Source organism: Monodon monoceros, unplaced genomic scaffold (genome assembly GCF_005190385.1).
Source record: "Monodon monoceros isolate NGI ecotype Baffin Bay Population unplaced genomic scaffold, NGI_Narwhal_1 Super_Scaffold_21, whole genome shotgun sequence".
NCBI lineage: Eukaryota > Metazoa > Chordata > Mammalia > Artiodactyla > Monodontidae > Monodon > Monodon monoceros.
The window spans coordinates 58,928,276-58,955,386 of record NW_021703778.1 but is presented as its reverse complement, the minus strand read 5'-3'; the positions used below and the strand labels follow the sequence as shown (position 1 = coordinate 58,955,386).

Sequence of the window (27,111 nt, the reverse complement as noted above, 5' to 3'; positions counted from 1 at the left end):
TACAGATTTCACTTTGAAATCAGAATAACGATTCAGGTGTCCCACTTACTTTCATTTATCTATTCCATTTACCAACTAAATTATGATATCTAATACATTTATTACAGAATTATTGTTGGTAAAGGTAGAGGTATGATCAAAGTGGCAAACTTAGCAAGCCAAAAGTTCTGATGTGTGTGCTTTATATATAATCTCTAAAAGTAATATTGTATCCATTGCATATCAGCTTTCTATTCTGTAACATGAAACTAACCTAATCTTCTTAGCTTTATTTTTTTACCTTTTAGAAAGGGAACTAACTTTGAGATAGTTTTATATATATATCTTTTTGAGTAAATGTAATGTGTCTGTAAAATAATGAGACTCATTTTGGTGTCTTTAGTCATTAAATACATATCTAGTGCAAAGTACTGTGAGGCTGCCCCGAGGAAACAAATGAAAAATTCTTGCTGTCAAAGAGCTCACAAGCTTTTGGAGAATTAGGTCAGTACAAGGAATGCAGTGGAGGTACGGAGGCATATGTATATGGTGGCCTCAGTCTGGAGATGTTTGGGAAGGCTTCATAAGTGAGATGGCCTTTGAACTGAACTTTTTAACAAACTTTTGAAGGAGAAGTGAGAACTTGCCAAGCAGATAGGGTGGGACATTCCACTTAAAGGGAACTTCATTTGCACAGATTTGTAGATATGAAGACATGCTACTTTAAGGATGCAAGGTAATGCTGGGGTGTGAAGAGAAGAAAAGATGCAGAGCATGAAGAACCTTCACTTTATGCTGAAGGACTTGCTTTATTGCATTTTGGGTCACGGGCAGTAGCCTGAAGGGTTTGTTGGAAGGGTGAAGCTAGATGCTAGAAAGCGGTCTTTGAAACAGTATAGACACGAGCTGATGGGTATCTGAACTAGGGCAGCAGCTGGAGTAGAAAGGAGGAGGCAGATTTGAACAATATATAGTAAGTAAAATTGGTGGTATTTCTTGTGAAAGGGAAGTAGAAAGTAACAATGATTTCCAGATTTCTGGGTTGGGTCACTAGTTAGATAGTGACATCAGCTACGCTAAGGAATACCATAAGGTTTTGCATAAGGGGAATTGGAAATGAGAATTGTGTTTGGAGGGTACCTGTTGACATACAAGTAGAGAATTAGTTGGCTGTTGGTTATATGACTGTCTCTAGCCCAGACTCCATGCGCGTGTAGACAGTCTAGGCTGGACGTATTTATCAGACTCCTGGGGAATACCAACATCCAAGGGGGTGTAGAGAAAGAAGGCTGAGAGTGAATGGCCAGAGAGTGGCATCATGAAAATCCAAAGATCTTCTCAAGTAAAAGGAATATTGCAGTGTTAAATGCTTAAACAAAACAAAACAAAAAAACGGAAAAGACTGGATTTCTTGGCTGGGAATTGGATGGCCGTGGATGGCATTGTGGAGTGTTTCAGTGAAGTAGTGACAGAAGCCTGATTATAGAGATAGAGAACTGTTCATGTAGACATTGTTTATAAGCCTTAGCTTAGAGAGAGAAACTCTGTAAGAGATGTATATGTATTCATGAATGAAGCCACTGGGGGGGGGGATTAATTTTTATAGGAAAGGAGGAAAATAATGGAAACACATCTCATTATTTTATTGTCACATTTCTACTTATCTATTGAGTGTTTTCCCTCTTTGCCACACAGTTTGTCTATTTTTTCTTTCTATAGGATAAAAGTATAAACTCACTGAATCTTTTTCGTATGGTTATAGTAGGATTATACTTCAGATTAATTTAACATCCTTTTTCAGTGTTCAGATAATAGATTAATGGAGAAAAACATTAAAATTGTTTCTTGTTTAAATAAATTTAACTCTAACATGGATGAAAAATGTGTTTACTGCTTTCAGTCGACCAGATAAAAAGCAACGTATGGTAAATATTGAAAGCTCCAGGCATCGAAAACAAGAGCAGAAGCACCCTCAGCCACAACCTTATAAAAGGGAAGGTAAATGGCATAAATATGCTCGCACTAATGGAAGACACATGGCAAACCTTGAAATAGAATTGGGGCAATTACCTTTTGATCCTAAATATTGACCATCGTGATTAAGTTAAATTAGAAAACTGTAACAGAAACTTGGATGCTTTCTATACTGTTTGGTGTTGAAACTAAGATGAAATTATCAAGATAACAGTGTCTTTTTATCATTTCTAAGTATCAGTTTGATGATTTTATATTATTACTCAGAAGCATCAAGCAAAAGCTTACTAACTTGCATTTTCCTGTAGTTTAGCTTTGCTGAATTTTTTTTGGCACTGGAAATGTTCAACTGTAGATTTATATTAAGGAAGCCAGGCATGCAACAGATTTTGTGCATGAAATGAGACTTCCTTTCAGTGTATGAGCTTAAAGCAAGCTCAAATCATACATGACAAAGTGTAGTTAACACTGATATTTGTGTTAAATTTCCAGTAGAGCTTGAAAAAAGTACATTGTGATGGAATTTCATCTCTAACATTTTATAATCTTACACTTCTTGTCTTTTTGTGGGTTCAAGAGCCTGTTGACTTGTGAAGAATTTGCTGCCTTACGAGCTTGCTGACTTGTTCTCTTGTGAAATTTCTTGCACATATGAATATTGTGGAAGAAACAATAAAACTACACCATGAGGAAAACTAAAGGTCTTTATTTAAAATCTGGCATTTGCATTATTAATACATGATTTTATATTTTGTTATATTTTTCATATATTTCCTCAGTAGTGATATTTGGTAAAGCAGTTCATAGTGGTTTTTTGCTAGTTCCATGAATTTTACCCAGTATTTACTAGCATATTTAAGCAGCATCTGGATATTTCTGCTCAGCAATGTCTATTTCTCTGAGAAAGATCTAAACAAAGTCAGAATTTCATGTTCATGTTTGGTTGAGTTTCCCTTTTAACTTCCGTTCATAGACGTATATGTGACTTCCAGTTCGACGCTCCGGAAAGTGAGTGTGGAAGAAAACAGCAGTTCTCTCATACTTGTTTGAAATTAGGAAAGGATTTATTTCCTAGAAGTAAATAAATGTTTAAGTAAATAAAGGCTGCATTTTCCTGAGTACTGTTTCAAGAATTTAAGAATGACCTATTCTTCTGAAACCCTTTTCTTAATAAAACAATGCAATTTCTTAATAAAATAATTAACTCATGGTAAGTAACATATATTCCTTGGTAGTTATAGAACTAGGGCTGATTTGGACTAGGGAAAAGACCAGTTATAAAATATGGGTTGAAAGGGACCATAAAAAAAGTGATGTTGTCTATTTACCTGAGTGTTTGCTAAACCTGAGGTGAAATAAAAATACTGAGTTATACCTTTTTTCATGTTCCCTTACCTCCTCCAAGATGCTGAAGATGATCAAGTGAGTAGGCAGCGTTGAATCATTTTGAAACTCTCTATACAACCACTTTAAGGGATTTAGATAAAATATATCTGCTTCAACAAGATAATCACTTTTTCCAGTCAGGTCTGGGGGACACTGGAGAAATCTCATTGGAAGTGGGTGATGGACATGGCTATAAAAAGAAAGTTACCATTATAGTTACAAGAAGTAAAAAAAAAATTTTTTTTCGTGAAAGTTTTCAAATTACTCTTAAGATACGCTCACATAACAAAATGTGAAATCTGAATCTAAACTAGTTTCCAGTTAAGGTGAGGAGGCACACCTTTAATGCAGTTTTCTCAAAAATGGAGAATATGATTCTCACACTGTGTTACCTGTGCAGTAACTTCAAGTCCAAACTAAAGAGCAAAACTCCATTTCAGGGCGGGAAGTAGGTCAGCAGCTTGTGGGACTCAGTAGTCTATAACATTAGTATGCTGTTCCAGGGATGCATGGGGCCTTTGGGACCGGGTATGTTGCTTGTTAATAAGAGAGTAATATCTGGCAAAGTAGAAAACTGATCATGAACCAGAAAGGATTCTTTTCCTCTTTCTGCTCTGAATCCTTACATGACAAGATTTCCTTTTTTTTTTTTCTTAAATATTTATATAAGTAAGATTTAGTAATAGAGAGCAACATGGGTTCACTGATCAAAATTCAAATAAGTAATGGTTTTACTGTGGCATAGAAAGACTAGAGTGTATGTAAAAAAGATGGACTGATGAATCATAACAACTTAAGCCAGTTACTTGGGCCATGCAAAAAGCCATGTTTACAACTTTGCCTCAGGAAAATTAATATAGGGACTTCCCTGGTGGCGCAGTGGTTAAGAATCCACCTGCCAATGGGACACGGGTTCGATCCCTGGTCCATGAAGATCCCACATGCCGCGGAGCAACTAAGCCTGTGCGCCACAACTACCGAGCCTGCGCTCTAGAGCCCGCGAGCCACAACTACTGAGCCTGCGTGCCACGACTACTGAAACCCGCGTGCATAGAGCCTGTGCTCTAGAGCCCGCGAGCCACAACTACTGAGCCTGCGTGCCACGACTACTGAAACCCGCGTGCCTAGAGCCTGTGCTCTGCGACGAGAAGGCACCACAATGAGAAGCCCACGCACCGCAACGAAGAGTAGCCCCTACTCTCCACAACTAGAGAAGGCCTGCACGTGGCAACGAAGACCCAACACAGCCAAAAATAAATAAATTTATAAAAAGAAGAAAAATTAATAAATGATGAAAGTTTATTTTTATCTATGAAATGCATACAAAATAAATTTACACAAGACCTTAATACTTCATGACTGGGACTTCCCTGGTGGCTCGGTGGTTAAGAATCCACCTACCAATGCAGGGGACACGGGTTCGAGCCCTGGTCCAGGAAGATCCCCCATGCCATGGAGCAACTAAGCCCGTGCTCCACAATTACTGAGCCTGCGCTCTAGAGCCCCTGCGCCACAACTACTGAGCCCGCGTGCCACAACTACTGTGCCTGTGTGCTGCCACTGCTGAAGCCCACGTGCCTAGAGCCTGTACTCTGCAACAAAAAAAGCCACCGCAATGAGAAGCCAGCTCGTCACAACTAGAGAAAGCCCGCACGCAGCAACAAAGACCCAACAATGCCTAAATAAATAAAGTTATTTCAAATACTTCATGACTTTTATAATTTTGAAGATGAAGGTTTTGCTTCGGGGGAAAGCAGAAACTGAGAAAAAGCTGCCAGCCTTATATTCCAAAGTAGGTATCAGACTGTTTTTTCTTTTTTTTGTGTGCTCCATTGTGCAAGTTGAAAAAATGTAAGACAAGAACTAGGTGAACTATACAAAGCCTAAGATATCAACCACTACAACCATGTATGGGAGAGCATCTTGGTGCCTCTAGAATTCCTGTTCTCTTCAGTGTTAACTCTACTGAGAGCATGGATGGAGAGTGAATGTCCCTCTCGCAGCTCTAGTCTTTTTTATATAGTATAGGATCCTCAAGTTAAAGGGATACTTGGGGTCTTAAATCCATCTAACCTGTGGCTTTTGGTAGACATTTCCAAATTGCATATTAATGATTGGCATTAATGATTCAGTTAAGTACAGTATTCCAAAAGTGTTAAATTACCTTAAAATGATATCAAGTTTGATATTAAGTTGACTGTGCACATGGAAAATTAACTTCAGATTGTTTAAAGCCAGATAGGTAAAGAATTTTCTAAAGGAAAGCTGTTTGCTTTGTCCTTTTACCCTTATTGGGCAATTGGTGAAGTAATACAGCTTCCTGAAATACAAGCATAGGGTCAATGATGTCTTTTTTTCTTTTTTTTTTTTTTTGCGGTACGCGGGCCTCTCACTGCTGTGGCCTCTCCCGTTGCGGAGCACAGGCTCCGGAGGCGCAGGCTCAGCGGCCATGGCTCACGGGCCCAGCCGCTCCGCGGCATATGGGATCTTCCCAGACGGGGGCACGAACCCATGTCCCCTGAATCGGCAGGCGGACTCTCAACCGCTGCGCCACCAGGGGAGCCCAATGATGTCTTTTTAAACGTCCTGCATAATTAAAGGCAGTTTCAGTGTTAGTTCCCAGACACACTTAATCCAAGCATTAGGATGTCATCTAATTGAATTCCCTAATTTTTACAGGCAAGACAGCTGATATCCAAAGAGACTAAAAACACTGGTTTAAAACCAGGGCAACAGTACAACAGTAAATCTGGACCTGAATCCAGTGTTTTGAGATTATTTCAAAATTATGTAAATAATAAGATGTACGATAGGTTTGTACGGATCAATGATAAGTGAATTTCTTTACTAAGAGTACCATCAAATAAGCCTATATGATATTTTATACTACCTTTAAATAGTATAAAATATCATACAGGCTTTTGATCAGATTATTTAAATGTAAGTTGTTTTGAAAAAAGAATATTAAAGTTTATTTAAAAGTTGTATATGATTTTCATTGACATAAATAGCAGTTTCAAATTTCTTATAATCATTTGATCAATTAATTTAAATCCAGGAATCCAAAAGGAATTTTAAAGTAGTTTTCATAATAACAGCATATAGTGAACAAATTTTATTACCTATAATAAGGAGTAGAGTGACAAGGCATCATCATAAGTACTGAAGCTGAAGATATATTTGTATTGTTGTAACAGAGTTCTTGAATATTAGTCATGACATCAAGAGTACCTCGTTGATGAACTAAACCAGTATAGAGGGCAAAGAACATATTTGATAGAAACAGGAAACTTAGAGCTGGTTTCTTCCACAATTTCAGGTTGTTTAGGGAGTATCCTATATAAAGATAGACACACTGAATTGTAACACTGGTAATGTTTTGTTTTATAGCTAAGCAAATATTAACTGCAAATTATATTGGTAATCTTTCATGGAAGTGTAGTACAAGCTGTAATGCTGTCATGGACAAACAAGAAATCAGCAATACGTCATCTTTGTAATTTCTCTGACCATTCACTGTCACTATCCATTATCATCCATGTCTTGACCTTTTTCTAGAAAAAGGAATTGAGGTATAGCGGAAAGATTATGGCTAGAGAGTCTAACAGAAACAGATTTGAATTCTAGCTCTGGAATTAGTTTCCCTATCTTCCCTAACAGTACCTTTTTCAAGTATTAGAAAAAAATGTATGTCCAGTGCCTGTCCTGGTACATAGTTGCTAAACAAGCAGGACTTGTATTTATTCCATTTACCTATCACTTTAATCTCCAAGCACTAGCAATGGATGTGTACATACAGGTCTCAGTAATTCTGGAGGAAGTATAACAGAATATCCTCTTAGAAAAATACACCACTAAGCTCCTGGGAGATTTTCAGTGGTCAGTTTATGAGTGGTGGCATGGATCTCTTTCTGGAAGAGAACGATTTATGTTTTATTATTATTTTTTTCTTTCACTATAGTGTTGGACAATTTGGAGATGCTAAACAACTTTTCTTTTTTAATTTGTAAAAGTAATTCTTGTATGTGGCAAAACAAAACAAAAAAACCACTTTGCTAAGGAAATCTATATTTTCATTTTCCATAGTGAGAAGTCAGATAATGCCAAAAACAGTAACGTTTAAGAGCATTATTAGCATTTTATTTAGAGAGGGAGACAAATAACAAAACAACCACCTAAAAGAGTGTAAGTGATTGCCTCTGAGTGTGGTAATGGGAGGGAGGGCAGGGGAACCACTGTTCTTTAAAAATCCTTATCTGACTTTTGAAACAGTACATGTGCAGTTTTGCTAAAAAGATTAGCATATGGAAAAACAAAGTGGCCTAATCAGAGACCAGCAAGTCTGCACTGGCCACTGTAGTAAAAACAGATTAAGCAGAAACCCAACCCAAGATCCTGCCACTTAAAGACTTCCTCTTTTGGAATGGGAATGAGAATTCAGACAACTCAGTCTTTAAAACACTCTGTAAAGACACAGAGCAGAGAAGTGGAATGCTGGAAAAACCAGATTATAAAAATGGAATGAAACCAAGTTCGTAAATTAACCAAACCAAACACGTGCACAGAAATATTTGTCCTCCAGTAGTCTGGCAGTGCTCACCTGGGTGAAAAGCAAACAGTTATAACTCTAACTCAAGTTATTGTAAAAAAAAAAAAAAGTTTAAATCTTAATAGTGATTTGTGAACAGATTTGCTCTGCTAAATGGTCCCGCTATTCTTAAAACTTGCCAAATAGCTCTTAGATGCTTATATTTTTATTTGTGCCTGCATTTGTATATGAAGTAAGACTATAAATAGGACACTAACTTTGGTTTCAGAACTTTAGATATTTCAAATACATAGATGTGTATGTTTGTGTCTAAATTGAAGAGACTACATCTGAGATCTGTAGGAGATCACTTATACTTGGTCAAAGAAGGCTGCTTAACTCGATGGGTTGTTTGGAGGTTTGCTTTTTTTTTAAGTAAAAAGTTTGGTACCATTAACTTCCTAGTTTTTCTGAGCCTCCAGGCCCAGTTGATTACTCATTTCTTCCCTCCTTAGTCCAGTGATTTTTTTAGTGATTAATATTTGAAGGAAGCCAACACTCATTGTGAATTAAACTTGAAGTTAATAAAGTTTCAATTCGTAAATTTTCCAAACCAACCAATGAAAAAATTCATATTTTCCAGAGCCGAGTAATATAAGACTTTTTAGCAGCCATAAGTAAAAAACTTACTGAAAAAAACCTAGTGGAAAAATGGAGAAAAGATTAAAAACTAAGTCAGAGGTGTGAATCACTTTAAAAATTGCATATGCATTAGAGTGAGTCTTGAAGGGATAGATGTGTGTAAAGCCTCAAAAACTAGTTTCAATGTACATTTTTCATTTGTGGAATGTAGAACTTTGTAGTTTAACCATAAACTTAAATTAGCTATTCTAAAATAGACATGTTGTATTACTTTTTAGTGAAAGATTTCTGACAGCCAGAAACACCACCACCAAAAGGTATTATGGATACTGGATCCTTATGTTTTTATCTCACAGGACCCAGGAAAAAGGATATTTAGGCTGCAAAAAAGGGAATCCTGCAGTAATATACTCAATTTGTAATCAAGGAGCAATTCTTATTTAGCCTAGTAGAAAATAAATAATATTTTAGAGTTTAATAAGCATTGATGGTCTTTTAACTGTTTATAATTGATTTTTTTCTCTATTATACGAAAATACTTACCACAGAACACCATACAAAATGGTAAAACTGGATAGATAAACCTGAATTCTTTGTGGCTCAACATGCTATAGTAAAAAAAGATATTCAAAGAAAATATTACTTTTTTATATTAAATGATGGTTTGAGAAGTTAATGTATTTAAAGAATATAATTAACATGATCTGTTTTTGTAATTACTGAGACTGAATTTCATGCTTTAGGAATCAGTCTCATTCTTCTTTAGTTATAAGGTGATAATGATGTGTTAAAAGTAATCCTAACATTTGATGTCAATGCGATATTCTAAAGTACAATTGCATTCTAAAAAAAGGATTTCTATTACCAATCCAAGTAAGTTATTTTACTCAAATTTCAAATAAAGGCGCATACATTTTCAAAGTATTTCTCTGGTCCTTCAATACTTAAAATTTTGGCAGTTTCTGTTTTTTAAAAGCAAATACGATTTGTTCAACCTCTTTAAAAATTGAATGTATCCATATTAAGCAAACTGTTATCAGAAGTATTCAGTCTGTCTGAGTACCAGCATAATTATTACATTTTCCATCTGCTAAATAATCCCCACTAACAAATCATAAGAATTAATGCACCTCCAAAAGATAAACAGTTTACCTTTTAAATAATTTAGTTAACTTCTTGGTAACATTTAAGTAGTGAACTATTTGAATAAATAAAATCTTACCTATAAACTAGCAGTGTCCACAGCACAGTCACCAAAAATATCCTGTACCTCTTTGGGGCTAGAAGGCAGCCATGAATAAAGAAGGGTAAGTGAGTACCCAGGACAGCTGGAAATCCTTGACTGAAGTACCAGTGCCATGGATGAGAACCATAAAATGATCCCACATTCTGCAGCACGTTAAATTTCAAAAAATTATATTGAACCAGAGTCCACTGGCATCATCGAAGGAAAAAGAAATAGAAATGTGTTAGTGCCAAGTATGAATCTTTGGCATTAGGGAATTTGGCTGAATCATGAAATTAAATCAGAGTGAAGTCTATAAACACCAGACTGTAGCTTACATTAATAATTTTAAATATGAACTAATTAAAAAAAATAAATTTATTATTTTTGGTTGTGTTGGGTCTTCGTTGCTACTCGACATTTCTCTGCATGGGCTTCTTCTCACTGCAGTGCCTTCTCTTGTTGTGGAGCATGGGCTCTAGGCACACGGGCTTCAGTAGTTGTGGCATGCTGCCTCAGTAGTTGTGGAGCCCAGGCTTAGTTGCTCCGCGGCATGTGGGATCTTCCTGGACCACGGCTTGAACCCGTGTCCCCTGCATTGGCAGGTGGATTCTTAACCACTGCGCCACCAGGGAAGCCCGAACTCAGTCTTCTTTATATATTCTTTTCCATTATGATTTATCATAGGATACTGAATGTCGTTCCCTGTGCTATACAATAGAACCTTGTTGTTTACCTATTATCTACATAATAGTTTGCATCTGCTAATCCCAAACTGCCAATCCTTCCCTCCCTATTGGCAACCATAAGTCTGTCCTCTATGTCTGTGAGTCTGTTTGTTTTGTAGATAAGCTCATTTGTGCCATATTTTAGATTCCACATATAAGTAATACCATATGGTATTTGTCTTTCTCTTCCTGACTTACTTCACTTGGTATGATAATCTCTAGTTCCATCCATGTTGCTGCAAATGGCATTATTTCGTTCCTTTTTATGGCTGAGTAGTATTCCATTGTGTGTGTGTGTGTGTGTGTGTGTGTGTGTGTGTGTGTGTGTGTGTGTGTACACATACCACATCTTCTTTATCCATTTATCTGCAATGGACATTTAGGTTGTTTCCATGTCTTGTGAATAGTATTGCTGTGAACATAAGGGTGCCTGTATCTTTTTGGATTAGAGTTTTTTCTGGATATATGCCCAGGAGTGGGACTGCTGGATCATATGGTAATTCTATTTTCAGTTTTCTGAGGAAACTCCATACTGTTTTCCACAGTGGCTGTACCAACTTACATTCCCACCAACAGTGTAGGAGGGTTCCCTTTTCTCCACACCCTCTCCAGCATGTATTGTTTGTGGACTTTCTGATGATGGCCATTCTGACTGGTGTGAGGTGATACCTCATTGAAGTTTTGATTTGCATTTCTCTAATAATTAGCGATGTTGAGCATCCTTTCATGTGCCTGTTGGCCATGGCTTCTTTAGAGAAATGTCTATTTAGGTCTTCTGCCCATATTTCAATTGGGTTGTGTGTTTTTTTGTTGTTGAGTTGTATGAGCTGTTTGTATATTTTGGAAATTGAGCCCTTGTCAGTCTCATTGTTTGTAAATATTTTTTCCCATTCTGTAGGTTGTCTTTTCATTTTGTTTATGGTTCCTTTGCTGTGCAGAAGCTTTTAAGTTTGATTAGGTCCCATTTGTTTATTTTTGCTTTTATTTCTGTTGCCTTGGGAGGCTGACCTAAGAAAACATTGGTATGATTTATGTCAGAGAATGCTTTGCCTATGTTCTCTTCTAGGAGTTTTATGGTGTCATGTCTTATATTTAAGTCTTTAAGCCATTTTGAGTTTATTTTTGTGCATAATGTGAGGGTATGTTCTAAATTCATTGATTTACATGCAGCTGTCCAACTTTCCCAGCACCACTTGCTGAAGAGCCTTTTTCCCATCGTATATCTTGCCTCCTTTGTCAAAGATTAATTGACTGTAGGTGTGTGGGTTTATTTTTGGGCTCTCTGTTCTGGTCCATTGATCCATATATCTGTATTTGTGCCAATACCACACTGTTTTGATTACTGTAGCTTTGTAGTATTGTCTGAAGTCCGGGAGGATTATGCCTCCTGCTTTGTTCTTTTTCTTAAGGATTGCTTTGGCAATATTGGGTCTTTTATGGTTCCATATAAATTTTAGGGTTATTTCTTCTAGTTCTGTGAAAAATGTCATGGGTAATTTGATAGGCATCACATTAAATCTGTAGACTGCTTTGGGTAGTATGGCCATTTTAACAATATTAATTCTTCCAATCCAAGAGCATAGGGTATCTTTCCATTTCTTTGAATCGTCTTCGGTTTCCTTCATTAATGTTTTATAGTTCTCAGTGTATAATTCTTCCACCTCCTTGGTCAGGTTTATTCCTAAGTGTTTTATTTTGGGGGGTGCAATTTTGAAAGATTTTTTTTTTTAATTTATTTTGGCTGTTTTGGGTCTTCGTTGCTGCATGCGGGCTTTCTCTATTTGTGGCGAGCAGTGGCTACTCTTCATTGTGGTACGCAGGCTTCTCATTGTGGTGGCTTCTCTTGTCGCGGAGCACGGGCTCTAGGCACACAGGCTCAGTAGTTGTGGCTCGTGGGCTGTAGAGTGCAGGCTCAGTAGTTGTGGTGCATGGGCTTAGTTGCTTCCCGGCATGTGGGATCTTGCCAGAGCAGGGCTTGAACCCATCTCCCCTGCATTGGCAGGCCAGATTCTTAACCACTGCGCCACCAGGGAAGTCCCAGATATTGTTTTTTGACATTCCCTTTCTGATATTTCATTGTTAGTGTAAAGAAATGCAACTGATTTCTGTATGTTGGTCTTGTAGCCTGCTACCTGCTGATTTCGTTTATCAGTTCTAGTAGTTTTTATGTGGAGTTTTTAGGTTTTTCCATATATAGTATCATGTCATCTGCATATAATGACAATTTTACCTCTTCCCTTCCAATTTGGATACCATTTATTTCTTTTTCTTGTCTGATTGCTCTGGGTAGGACTTCCAGTACTGTGTTGAATAGAAGAGGTGAGAGTGGGCATCCTTGTCTTGTTCCAGATTTTAGTGGGAAGGCTTTCAGCTTTTCACCATTGAGTATTATATTGGCTGTGGGTTTGTCAAATAGCTTTTATTATGTTGAGGTATGTTTCCTCTATACCCACTTTGATAAGAGTTTTTTATCATCAGAGGATGTTGAATTTTGTCAAATGCTTTTTCTGCATCTATTGGGATGATCATGTGGTTTCTGTCTTTTTGTTTATGTGGTATATCACATTGATTTGCATATGTTGAACCATCCTTGTGAACTTGGGATGAATCCCACTTGGTTGTGGTGTGATCTTTTTTATGTGTTGTTGGATTTGGTTTGCTAATATTTTGTTGAGAATTTTTGCATCTATATTCATCAAAAATATTGCCCTGTAATTTTCTTTTTTGCTGGTGTCTTTGTCTGGTTTTGGTATCAGGGTGATGATGTCGTCATAGACTATCTTTGGGAGTGTTCCCTCTTCTTCAGTTTTTTGGAAGAGTTTGAGAAGGATCAGTATAAGCTCTTCTTTGTGTGTTTGGTAGAATTTGCCTGTGAAGCCATCTGGTCCTGGACTTTTGTTTGTAGGAAGTTTTAAAATTACAGATTGTTTCACCTCTAGTGATTGGTCTGTCCAAATTATTTCTTCTTCTTTTTAAAAAATTTTTATTGGAGTATAGTTGCTTTACAAGGTTGTGTTAGTTTCTACTGTACAGCAAAGTGAATCAGCTATACATATACATATATCCTCTTTTGGATTTCCTTCCCATTTAGGTCACCACAGAGCCAGCACTGAGTAGAGTTCCCTGTGCTATACAATAGGTCTGTTTCTTCTTGATTCATTTTTGGTGGGCTGAATGTTTCTAGAAATTTGTCTATTTCTTCTAGGTTGTCAAATTTTGTTGGCATATAATTGTTCATAGTATTCCCTTATAGTTTTTTGTATTTCTGTGGTATCGGTTGCTATGTCTCCCCTTTCATTTCTTATTCTGTTTATTTGGGTTCTCTCTCTTTTCTTCTTGGTGAGCCTGGCCAGAGGTTTGTCAATCTTGTTTACCCTTTCAAAGAACCAGCTCTTGGTTTTATTGATTTTTTTCTATTTTTTTAAATCTCTATTTTATTTATTTTCTCTCTACTCTTTATTATTTCCTTCCTTCTGCTGACTTTAGGTTTTGTTTGTTCTTTTTCTAATTCTTTTAAGTGGTAAGGTTAAGTTGTTTATTTGAGATTTTTCTTGTTTTTTGAGGAAGGGCTGTATCATGGTGAACTTCCATCTAAGAACTGTTTCTGCTGCATCCCATAGATTTTGTATAGTTGTTTTCATCGTCATTTGTAATAACAATGAAATCATTCTTTATTAATTTTTTTATGTTCTAAGTACTAATGTGTTTTTTGTTAATTTGTGAAACACTAGGTTCTTGAGATTCAAGCAAGTATGAATAAATGTTATGACAGTGTTAAGTTTTACATACAACTGGACGTAAAGAGAATCCTTAAAAATAATTTTTATGAGTATATGTGTTTGGTACCCATATTAAAATTTTTACTGTTCTACCTTATGGCATCAGATATTACCTATTAAGATAAAGCTTTGAAAACATTGCAGTTTGAATTATAGCATAAAGTAGGTAATGACAGCAGCGGCTAACATTAAGTGCTCACTTGTGCCATGCAGTGTTGTAAGCGTTTTACATGTATTATTTCATTTAATCTTCCAACCGTAAGAGACAGGTATCACAATTATTTCCAGATAAGGAAACTGGCAAGAAAGATACACAACTTGTCCAAGGTCTTACAGCTAATAATGAGGGCACTAGGCCTCAGACAGTGGCATCTGATTCCAGAACCCATGAGTGACTTAAAAACAGGGAACTTAAAAACAACCAAAGGTATTACCAATAGTCATAAGATTAAAATGCCAAATCAGATGCTTAAAGAATATTCTGGTTAATTTGAATTCTGAATAATTGAGGTCAATTAAAATCATTTAAAAATTAACCTTTATTGTTACAAACCTGACAGAAATGTTCAGACCTGACAAAAATGCCTGAAAATGGATTCTTGAACTTCAATTAGGAATATACAATTCTGTTATATAGAAAACACAGCAAAGTTAACCAAAGGCATATGCTAGTTTTTTTCTAATATATCCCATATCATTAAAAAAATGATTTGCTTATGCTCCCAGATATTCATGGATTAAAAAGTAAGGTTGAGTTTTTAGTGTTATAAATGATTACATTAAAATAGTTTTTTTTAAATAAAAAAAAAGCATAATTCTACTTACTTGACCAAAAAAAATACGATCAATTATCAGAGAGAAACTCAAAGTGACAAATCTGAAAAACAAAATAAAAGGGTGATTAACATTCTGAACTTGCTGAAAATCCAACAGTGGCTTATGGCTTTGCAAAGTGCCCTGCATCAAAAGCCAGTTTAAAAATGCTGTAAAAGTTTTACCAACTGAATATCGTTTTGAAAGATCTTTCATTGAGAGAAGCTATATTTAAGCAAACTTTTTAAAAGTAACAAACTCTGTATTATCTATTGCTGCATGACAAACTACCCCAAAATGTGGTAACCAAAAACTGTGAACATTTATTATCTCAGTTTCTGTGGGTCAAGAATCCAGGTGCAGCTTAACTGGGTGTCTCTGACTCAAGGTCTCATAACTTGTCAGGATATTGACTGGGGCTGTAATTTCATCTGCAGGCTCTCATGATTTTTCCCTATAGCAATTATTGTCATTTGAGAAACATGTTAATCATATGTTTCTAGCTGTCTCCCCCCCTCACTAGAATGTATACTTCATGAAGGAATGGACTTTATTTTGTTAAATTGCTGTATCTCCAGCATCTGGAACGACACCTAGCACATACTAGGATTAAATAAATATTTGCTGAATGAATGCATTACTTCCAAAACAATGCTAATAAATCTGAGAAATGACAACACTGGCAACTTAGCCACCGGATGATTTTGTCCTTTTTTAATAGCTACCAAAAATAACCTGTACAGAGTGAATACTAGTATATTAAAAAGATCACTGTTTTAAGAGTCAAAATGCATTCATCCCTTCAATAAATAATTATTTTGGATATTCCACTAGATACCTGGGATAATTCTGATCCTAGGAGCTCAAAATGTAGTTAAGAGGACCTGGGTTTCAATCCCATTTCCATCAGAGCAATCAACCCAGTGACACTGGCTATAATTCATTTTTAATTTCACCAAGCCCTCCATTTTCTGTATCACAAAGTAAAAACACCTACATTGCCTAGATCCAAGAATTGTGAAAATCAGGTAATATGTGAACACATATATTATAAAGCCCCATACAAATGTGAAGGAATCAAGTATCTCTAAAAAAAAAAAATTTGAAAAATATTTAAGAAATAAAGCATAAGAAAGTTCTAATTTAGAAAAATTGCCAAGATCCTCACTTAAGCAAATTAAAATACTTCAGAATCACAAATAAAAATATAACATGTAAAACTGGAAATACTATGTTTCCTTGGTCTGACAATTCTCATTGACGTTAGAAGATGTAACTGACTAAAAGATGTAAAATCTTGTTTATAATTTATAGGTTTTTGAAATTAATATATGGATTGTAGCCATACTTACCCTACAGGTAAAAACTGATGTAGAATAAGATCAAGCTTTCTCTGTTCTTGCCAGAAATGTCTGAACAGCAAAGGTATCCACAGAATAACAGCTGTGGGACGAATTATAAAGGCAAGTGCCACCAGGGATGAGTACTTGACACTATAAGCAAGGAAAAGGTATTGTCAAGACAACTAGGAAATGAGTTCAGAAGTTATCTATTTACGCTGTGGTATAACATTTTTTTTAAAACAATGAGAGCATTTTCCTTTTGGTATAAATAGCTATGTGAACTTGGGGAAGTTACTTAAACTTCTGGCTCTTAATTTTTCTCATCCATAAAGAAAGGTAATATGTAAGGTCTTTTCCAGCTTTAATATTCTAGTATTTTCAAGTAAGAAGTTATTCTGTGTCCTAATGTTTATCTTGTTTACTGAAAGGTATACCATCTTTTAACCGTACAACTCTGCCAATCGCTTTCCTGGTGGAAAAATGATCAAGTCTCTCCTAAAGAGATAAAAGAGATAAAAGACAGTCCCCATTTTATAAGGAAAATCTGGGCACATGTGGTTTTGTTTTGAATGTAAGCTGGTAATTTTGTCCAACTGAAAGATGTGTATATACACCTGGTTTTTTTTTTTTTAAATCTTACTTATAAAACCCTATATGATCATGGATAGAAATGTGGGTTTTTACTATTAGGACTTCTCTCAATAAAGGGTTGAAGGCGAGCACCTGATAATTTAATCATGAGGACTACAGACAGTGGCAAAATAAAACAACTTTATGGTACCATTACATACCTATTAACTAATAAGTAACTATAAAGAAGTTTCCAATGTTGGTGAAGATGTAAGAGCAGGGATTTCAAGTTCAAATGCTTACAGAGACCAGATAAGTAATAAAAATTGTGTGATATTGGCTGCATGGGGGCTCTGATATCATCATGAAGGAATCCTGGCCCAAAATGTTAACAGGCCTTACATTTTTTTTCAAGAGGAACTAGAAATCCAGATTTTAGGTAAGATCTCCCAATTTAAAAACTTTGCCAAGTAGTTAAAAAACAAACACTGTGTAGGTGAAATAAAACATTTGTGGCTTGGTCTGACTTGCAGACAGCCTAATTGCAAATTCTGCCATAGTGAAACTACCTAGGGGATGCCCAGATATATCTAGGCCCACCTAACCTCACTCCAGATTTTCAGACTTGGATTTCTTACTCCTTTCTGAATATTTCTACATAAATTTCTTACTGGCATTCAAAATCAAACTGTATGAAATAAGCTCCACACCTTTCCCTCAAACCTATTTAGTGTCTAATGTTTAAGTTAATGGTATCACTCAGTTTCTCAGTCTTAAAATTTGGAGTCACCTTAAATAGAAACTTTTCATCCCACACATCCACTGTGTTTCCTCCCCATTCTCATTGCCATCATTTTACATCAAGTACTCTCACTATTCTAGAATCTTTTCACAGTTGTGTCACTTGTTTGAAATCTTTTCATAGTCTTTTTTTTTAATTTCCCAGAAATATTAATATCATTGTCAATCATCAGTACTTACTGAACACTTACTTTGTAATAGGCCATATGCTATACGCTATATACTGTCCATAGAGTCTCATTTAATTCTTGAGAGCTGTTGTAATATTCTCATTTGATAGAAATCAATGTTTAGATATCCTCATCTATAGGTAACTTAAGTGAATGCCTATTCTTGCAGTCGAGAGTGTAATGCAGAAATGATCTTATTTGATTTGATCCTCCCAAAAACCTTACATATAAGGGAGAATGGATACTAGATTCCCAAATTTTCTTAACTAGATTCCCAAATTTTCTGGCTTATTCCCTTTCGGTATATCCTAAATACTGCTACTATGAGAGAATTATTTCTAAATCAGATTATGTCATGCTTCTCGAAAGCCACCAGTGGTAAGCTGCTACCTATAAAGTCCAAATTCAGGAGAAAGGCAAAGTTCCATTCTAGCCTCATCCCTCATTCTTCTCTTCTCCCACACATCCTACCACACATTAGCTCCTCTGGACAACCTGCCCAGAATACAGTGAAGCCCTTTTATAGCTCTGTGCCTTTTCTCATGTTCCCTTTGCTTGGTATTTTATACCAATTTATATAAACCCAAACCAGGTCCATATGTTTTCTATTTGCCCATCCAGATCTGCTCTCTACTCTTCACCTGCTCAATATGCAGGGAGGCTGACCTTTATGGACTATATCAATGGGCTGTCTTGCTTTTTGGCTTCTCATTAGTATTGGTTAACAGCAGGGCAGAAGAGTCAGGGTATTTTATTCACCCTGCTCTTTCCTTGCTATGGTTAAAGGCTGGCTGTGCCCCTCTCCTGTTGGGGTCCTCTCAAAGTTACAGCTCTATGGATTTCAGTAACTTTCCTCTCCTTGCTCCTTGGGGCCAAAGGGTAATTGAAACTTCCTGTTGTGACTAGCCCTTGGGTACTATGGTATCCCCTTATTAGCTTTTCCAAACATTGTTTACACCTTTGTAAACAGTCCTTTTATTAAACTCTCCTTAATTATCTGGTTTGAGTATATCTCTTTCCTGCTATAATAAATACATCAACTGTGAATTTGTGGTTCTAATAGCCTTCATGAGCATTAGGGGGTCCACTGGACATTGCAATATATTGATAATTTAAGATTTTTCAAAAGCATGCTTTAGAGTTTTGTACATAATTAGAACAGTACTGTTACTCACCTGTTCATAAACTTTGAACCTTCCAAAGGATAGTAGAAAAGAGCAATTATAGTGAGAACAGTTTCCATGGTGTTTGTAAGAGTTCTGGTACAGCAATACCACGTGAACCAAGAGCATAACTGGCAAAAAAACTAAGAACAATTATAAGCAAACGTATATGGAGTGGGAAATGAAAAAGCTTAGTATTCTAAGGAAAATAGCAAGCAAGTCTAAATAATGTTAAAAGTGGGCGTGTCCAAACATTGTTTTTAAGAAGTTATATCAAGCACATCTACGATACCAGGTCTGTATTTGTTAAAGTTAAGTTTATACTTCCAGGTACATTTTTGTAGCATTGCATTTGATTTAAATCTCACTTCACACTAATAAAAGACATAAAACACAGATTCTTTGATGGTAGAGTTCAGAGAAGATTGAAATTCATAACTAGAGTCTCACAATCAGCATTCCTCCAATTGTCTTATATTACTGACAAGTATTTTGACTGATTTTTATTGACCTTGCTTGGAATGTTGTGCTATTTCTTGGTGGAAAATTTAAGACAACGTAAGAGAGAAAAAATCATGACTATCAGGAAACACCATTAAATTTTAATTTGGAAATGGACTAAATTAATAAACCACTTTTTGGTAGAACATGCAAACAGAAGCATCATTCAGTCTACAAAACAAATGCCTTAAAAGAAACTTATTAGTTGTTGCAAGGGTATTAAACATCGTACCAGCTTCCTATCTCTTCAAATACAGACTTTAAAATATGTTCCCAATTTTTGTGAAGTTAAAGGCTCTTCCTGAGCTAGAAGATCCTAGTGCTGCTGCTTTGGAGGAAGGATTTCAAAAGGCATTATGCCTTTGCCATTTTAGGTTCAGCCTTCGACAGTGTGTATTAAGCACAAATTAAAGAGATTGACTTAATCCTTGAATCAATTATCAAGGACTCAGTCGCTAAAGCAATCTGTCTTTTTAATGCAAATCAACACACTACTTGCAGAAATATGTCCTATTAATAATAAATTGTTAATATTAATAAATTAACAATATTTCAGAAATGTGTTGGTACATTGGTTACTTGGAATTTCGAATATATTTGCTAACAGAAATATAAAAAAGGCAGTAAGATTTCTAAGTTGGCTCATATAAGCTTACTTATGGTTTAAATGGGAAAATCCATTCAAGATTTGAATGGGAGTTTGAGAATCTATCTCCCCACTGTGAAATGAGCCAAATGACAAAAGACAGTCTTCTATACCACATTCTCTTACAAAGTCCAGCTATTTCTACCATTCTAGCCAGAAGAGAAAGAGTGCATCAGTGAAAAGATATGTCTCAGGTAGCTGGAGGAAGAGTGAACAAGGGTTGTAAACAGCTGAGGTGATCTGTGAGGTAGGCAGTAGTTTAGAACTATTCCTACTGAATATTATGGGAAGTGAGGCAAGGACTCAGTTCTGAGTCATGGTGCTTCCCAAGGCTGGGTCCTAGGGTTTAGCCTCTCATAGTGTTAGAGGGTATCAGTGGCTTCTGCCACCTAGGGCTCATTCAGAAGGAGAGAGATAGCATGTCCACTTGCATTTTACTGTTCTTAATTATGGAAGTACTCCTATAAAGTTGTACAAATTACCTTCTGAAACTGTTTTGGGAATCAATCATATTGACTGACCTGTTCATGTGCTTCATGCTTGTAGGGATGAAGTAACTGACATACAGTTTCTAAAGGGTTTAGGACTTACCACCCATCTTGCCACTTGCTGATTTTCTAGTTGCTTCATTAATGAGTAAAGCCTCAAGTCTGCTATAGCAGACAGAAGTGCTTGGGCAAGTCTAGGAATCCAAATCTTCATTAGTAAAAAAAAAAAAAAAGATATTAAAAACATCTGTTGGTTCATACTTTAAAATCATAAGAAATCAACAAGCTGACCCAACTATCAATCGAAAGCCATTCTTAGTTTAAAAAAAAAGATGTCTTATTCCATTCTTCTGCAAAAATAATTTATACCTTAAAAATTACATTAATTTTCATGGAAATACCAAAAGGTAGTTTTCTCATTCTCATTCTCTCTGTAATATATATATATTACAACACTCCTAATTTTAAATAGCCAGCAGACCATTTCATTGTGTGAAGGTTCTATTTTAGAAGCACATATAGTTCTTTTCAGTAGCGTAACAGTAGGTAATTTTTTATGAAACATTTACCCTACTGTATGCTACTAAGTATGTATATCAGCTGATTCAGTGCTTCTAACAGGTACTGTTTTATAAATGAGAAAACTGAGGCATAGAGAGGTTAATATCCCCAAGGCTGCAGAGCTAGTTAGTGTGGAGGTCAAGATTCAAACCCAAGTCAGCCTGACTCCAGAGCTCTTAGCTACTAAGTTACATTGCTTCCCTATCCTACGACATAGATAATAAAATAATGTTACTTTTTTTTTAAAGCTTTAAGTAATCTATAATTACAGAAACATGTAACATGGTATCCAGTCAGATGACACTAAAGAATAAATTTAAGAGTAAAAAGAGTAAATGTATTATAACTTAATTACAGTTAATGATTCTAATGTTATACATTAGCATCTTTGAGTTTTAAAATGTGTCACAGTTATTAACAAAGTAACACTTGCTGGTAGATCACAGCTTAATTTTAGTTTGCTCAAAAGATGTGTTTCTAAAAATTTATATGTAAATCTGTATTTTTGTTGGATCAAACTTCACTAATTTTACATTATAATTAGAGCCGCTCTACTTTCAGTTGTCAGTGGCTTCTAACACTTTAACTTTACATCCTTTATCAATAATCTGTAAATAAATGTTTAAATCTTAGAGTTAAAGGTACATTGTACTTCATAATTCCACATAAACTGTGCAGTGTAAAATACAGTAAAAGGCACCTCTGTACTCACCTTCTGTTTGCCCTGCATAAGAATCTATAAGCTTCCTCCTCACCTCCCAGGTATGAAAGTACTTCATGTAAAAAGTTAATTTTGCTACAGACTTAATAGGAGCTGAGTGTTGAGGTAGCCACTAAAAGACTAAAAGGATTCTTGTGCACTGAGAGAAGTATAGTATTTATGAAGTTAATGGTCTCACTATATTCTGAGCTAGTTACCCTAGCTTCCAATATTGTGTTCAGTTTCGAGACCCACATATTAAGATGGACATTAATAAATTAGAAGATGTTTAGAGGACATTATCTGATTATGAGGTTTAGAACTGGAGATTATCCTGGATAAATAAAACTTTTTTGAAGGGTTGTCATGTAGAAATCTTGAATTTAAGAGAAGGTAGATTTTAGCTCAGCACAAAAATAAGTGGAGTTGTAAATTCCCAGTTATTAGCAGTCTCTCCAGACTTTTAAGATATCATGATTTTCCAGGTTATAAGGACCTGACCAGAATTAAACAGTTACACATGGCTTCTGGAAAATAACAACTAGGGCGGTGGGGTAAAGAGGAGCAGGAACATGCCAGGGGTAAACCCTGAAGGTGAGGCCTGTGTTGGCGGCTTACCTTTCTACACTCCTGCTCTTTAAGATCCTCCTCCCTTAAGCTCTAGGAGCCACATGCCTTTGTGCCATCTCCTGACTGTTCAAAGCCCCCACTGTGGGACTCCCACAGGTCTCCCTTCTTATCCCTCTTTCTTCTCACATATTCTAAGCCAGAGCTGTCCAGTAGAAATGCAATGTGAGCCACATACCGAATTTTAAATTTTATAGTAGTCAAAAAGTAAAAAAAAAAAAAAATCTCTAACGGGTAAAATTAATCTTAGTGCTTTTGTTTAACTCATTATATCTAAAATATCATTTCAACATTTAATCTATATAAAAGTTACAGAAATAGTTCACATTCTTATTTTGTATTAGTTCTTTGACGTCTGGTATGTATTTTACACTAATAGCACTTCTCAATTTGGACTAGCTGCATTTCAAGTCTTCAGTAGCCACAGGTGGCTAGTGGTTACCATATTGGACAGCAGAGCTTTAAGCCATCCCTAGTTCTTTTCACACACCTTACGCAGTTTAGAGAGAAGCTATCTAGAAAAAACACTAGGCTGTAAATAAGTAGACCTAGGATCTAGTTTTAGCTTTTAACACGCTGTGACTTTGGTCTATTTTCTTCATCCCTTCTCTGACCCTTCTAGTTTCAAAATTGTATAATCTATATTTTAAAATAATCAATATGAGAGTATGAATGACTGACTGATAGCATCATAATGGTTCTCTATCTGCTCAAGTTCCAGGTAGGATAGAGGTTTTTTCAGGGGTGGAGGGGTATTGGAGTGGGGTAGGATGGGGACGAGAGGAGGTTTCCTTTAAATCACAAAATGGCCAGGTGGGTCAGCTACAGGTTGAGGGCAGTGGATAGATCGTGGAGGAATAGGAAGTTTTTCAATCTTGAAGACTCCTTCATTCATAATATAACCTACTTTCTGGGATGTTATATATATTTGCCCTGTTTCGAGTCTTTATGAATATCCTTCTTGATCTAGAAGCTAGTGGGTAGCCCTGAGAGAAGGAAAGAGAATTCATAGTTCCTAACTTCTACATGTGTTAATGGGAGAAACCCTGCTACTGCTCTCAATTTTCCTTCCCTGTGATATTCCCAAATGAAGCATCAATTTTACCGATATGGTCCTGTTTCTCGATAATGGGTAATCAAATACCGTTGCAAAGGGGAGGGTACAATACAGCCTAAGAAAACCAAACCAAAACAAAAACCAAAACTCCAGAACCTCAGTGTCTTTCCAGGCTTCAAAAAACCCTTCAGGATTTAGACTGCCTTTGGAATTCTGGGCCACTTCCCTAACAGAAAATGGGGAAGGCCCAAACTTCTGAGTCCAGCTTGATGATAGCTTAAAGATATTGAGAATGAGGTTAGAAAAACTTTTGCACCATTAGTTCTTTTGTATCCTCTCCTGGTGACTGACCCCCAAAGTTCATGATCTAGGGATTACAACCCTGCTCACTATTGATGGCTAACTACTACATAGCACAATGATTGTATATATCACTATATTTTTGTCAAATTAATTTTCCTAATTTGTAATTTCAACACTAAATCCTGAGTGGGTTTACATGTATTTAGTCTAGTCTTCATAGGCTCATATAACATGATCTGCTCACAAGTTAAAAAAAGCAAGATACAACACTGCTCTTAAGTGATCCTTTTATGAAGGAAATTTACTTCTAAAGTACGAATAATATATAATGTAGTCATTCTGAGAATCTGTATATCTTAACAGGATTGCTCACAGCAGAACACTTTCATGCTCAGTCTTATGTTTTAGCACATATTGAACAGTTACACATCACAGTATGTCTTTGAACCCTGGGCTTCCCAGATGCGGTCTGAGTTTAGCAACAGTAGTCTTTTAAAAACAAACTTCATGATACCAATATTATCATTTAGTTAATATACATTAACCTTAAAAAAAGGGATGGAATAAATCTGTTAATGACTATTTTGATTACTTTTATTTAAACTTACCAGCAACTGAACACTATCTTTCCCCAAAAGGTGCAGAATCTTGTATATGCTTGCAAAGATTAAGGGGTAAGTGTAACCCCTCAATCTTTCTCTCCATTCCCAAGTCAAATAACCATAATTAGTAATATTAAGGACTAATGTTAAATAGCACTGAAACAAAACCTCTTTTCAGTTCTATATATAAAACACTTTTATTTTTTGGCAAAGAAGCTTAAAAAAATAGTATTTTACACTGGATATCTGAAGTAAAAATGCAGTTGGCCAACTAAACTGTTAACTTCTTCAAAGCAGGAATGCATTTTTTACTTCATCTATGTCCTCCACATTACTGAACCCTTTGGGAATATATGCTAAAGCCTGAGTCAGGTACACTAACATCAAAGAAAGATATAGAAGAAATATTAGTGTAAAATAATGGCACACTTTTATAAGTTAAAATTATTTGGAGAAAATATGGAAATTTTATTGAAAATATGTCATGGAGCTGACACAGTTCCTAAGATGAATACACATTTCTAGCCCAGAAAAGAAACTACAAAGGATATTTGAAAACCATGTGATGTGCAACTTCAAGAGACTGCCAATATTCGTCTGGAACAAAACTTGTTTGGACTAAAAAGCAGTTACATATTCGTAATGCTATGGTAAACAAGACCAGATAAATGTTTTCACCAAGAAGATCTGAAAAAAAAACAACAAAAAATGAACAAACAGGTAATTGTAGCACAAAAGTCAGGCAAATTCCAGTTGGGGAGCTAAAATCTGCTGCTCTGGTTGGCCCCTTGCTCAGGTTCTGTTAAAGCAGTGGTGAACTCTGGCCCCTCCACACTACTCTCAAAGCAGACCTGGGTGGAAAGTTAGACAAAGGCCAGAGCCTCACCAATCTTTCTGGCAACTTATTAATATAAAGAGAATATTAAGATACATTTTGAAAAAGACTGGGTTAACTAAGGCCTTAGGCTAATTAGGTTATCCTATATGTATATCTAATGAAAGAAACCAGCTAACAAATTACTAACATAGGAAGCGACACTTTGTATAATGTGCATATACTAGCATATAAAATGGTCCTCTATGCATTTTAAAATAGTCCTTACTGATACTTTCTATATGCTAGGCACTGAGTTCATTCCTTTACATGCACTATCTCATTTAGTCCTCAATGCTATGGGGAAAATATCATTAGCCCTATTTTATATATGAGGAAACTGAGGCTCAGAAGTTAAACTGCCTTCTCCCAAGTCAAACGGTTGTAAATAAACAGGATTCAAAATCGGGTCTGTATGTTGACTCCAAAGACCTGCTCTTAATCACAAATGGACTGCCTGTAGACAATATTTTTTTTTAATGTGAATTTAGTTGCCAACATTTAAAAATCAGGTTTTATATTAACATCTGTATTGCAGCATATCAAAACTCTAAGATCTGGCAACACAGAGCTCAACTGGGAACAACTGGCTGGTACTGAAATATAGGGTGCTTTGACTTCTTATGTATATAATATTTAGCCTTGCCTGTCCGGCCTCCTGAGGACTTGAGTTTGCAACCTGCCTCTGATCCACTGTGAGTCTTTGCTAACATTCCGGGTTCCTGCCACTCTCCTTCCTTCTTTTCCAGGAACACATTTTAAATGTTTCTCAGACAACTGGTACGTTCAACACCACATACCCCTTCTGAACTTTCATCTTTCAGAAACAAACCTCCCGACTGCACTGTATCTGCTGTCCGAAAACCTTGTTCTTTCCTTTCCTTCTCTCTAGTCCGTAGACTCAGGCAGAAGAAACTGTACTCAGAAGTGGCCCTTGAACAACCGCGCTTGGCACATAAAAGGCGCACAATAAATAATGAATGAATGAATGAGGAGCCCATCTTTATAGTAAATACCCCTCCGACAGATCAAAATCCCACTTGCTGGGATGATTTTTCTCCCGTCAACATTACATCAGGACCAAAGAAAAGGCGGAGGGGGCAGTGAAGAAAAAGCAGTGCGGCGGGGGGTCAGACCTGGTCCCACTCCAGGAATCAGCCCCTCCGTAGCTACGAAACCTCGGGAACACTGGGCCAGGGTGGCGACCCCCTCTCTGAAAAGGGGATGGCCACATCATGCCCACTCACTTCACACGGCTGCGGGGAGGACGGCACAAATTAATGCAGAAAACACTGACGCGCAAACGACAGGGATCGAGGATCCCTTCTCGAAAGCAAAGTGATTTCTTGGCCCCGCCCCCCCCACCCCAGCAGATGGAGCCCTCGCTCAGTGTCGGCGATTTCCCGCCACCGCCACTCCGCTCGTCTTCCACACCCACTCACTCACCTCCGCCGCGCCCAGTGCTCTTCTGCTGGCTGAGGTACAAGGTGGACTTTCTCGTTCTCAGCTTCATCTTCTCGTGGGAGCGGTTCTGGAGACCACGGAAAAAGAGGCTGCCGCCGCCGCCCTCTCGCTCCATCCTGCATCTGCTTCGAGGTCTGCTGGGGACAGCCAGCCGTCACCGTCCCCAGCCCTGGGCAGCTGAAGCAGC

General features: G+C 36.6%; 2 protein-coding genes across 4 annotated transcripts in view; one reads left to right on the top strand and one right to left on the bottom strand.

The window, feature by feature from the left end:
* Window positions 1–3,055, top strand: part of CCPG1 (cell cycle progression 1) — a 38,996-nt gene extending 35,941 nt beyond the window's left edge. For all 3 annotated transcript variants that reach the window (XM_029237191.1, XM_029237193.1, XM_029237192.1), the window contains exon 9: window positions 1,880–3,055. In XM_029237191.1, coding sequence (XP_029093024.1) covers window positions 1,880–2,069 — 190 coding nt within the window. In that variant the 3' untranslated portion in view covers window positions 2,070–3,055. The remainder of the gene's footprint in view (window positions 1–1,879) is intronic.
* Window positions 2,640–27,111, bottom strand: PIGB (phosphatidylinositol glycan anchor biosynthesis class B). Its single transcript, XM_029237199.1, has 12 exons — window positions 26,907–27,111; window positions 25,141–25,273; window positions 24,593–24,713; window positions 20,840–20,944; window positions 19,114–19,244; window positions 16,407–16,547; window positions 15,067–15,118; window positions 9,732–9,943; window positions 9,053–9,117; window positions 6,462–6,675; window positions 3,349–3,529; window positions 2,640–3,024 (listed from the first exon to the last, which is right to left on the bottom strand). The coding sequence occupies exons 1-12, from the start codon at window positions 27,037–27,039 to the stop codon at window positions 2,887–2,889; spliced, it is 1,626 nt and encodes a 541-aa protein (XP_029093032.1). The 5' UTR covers window positions 27,040–27,111; the 3' UTR covers window positions 2,640–2,886.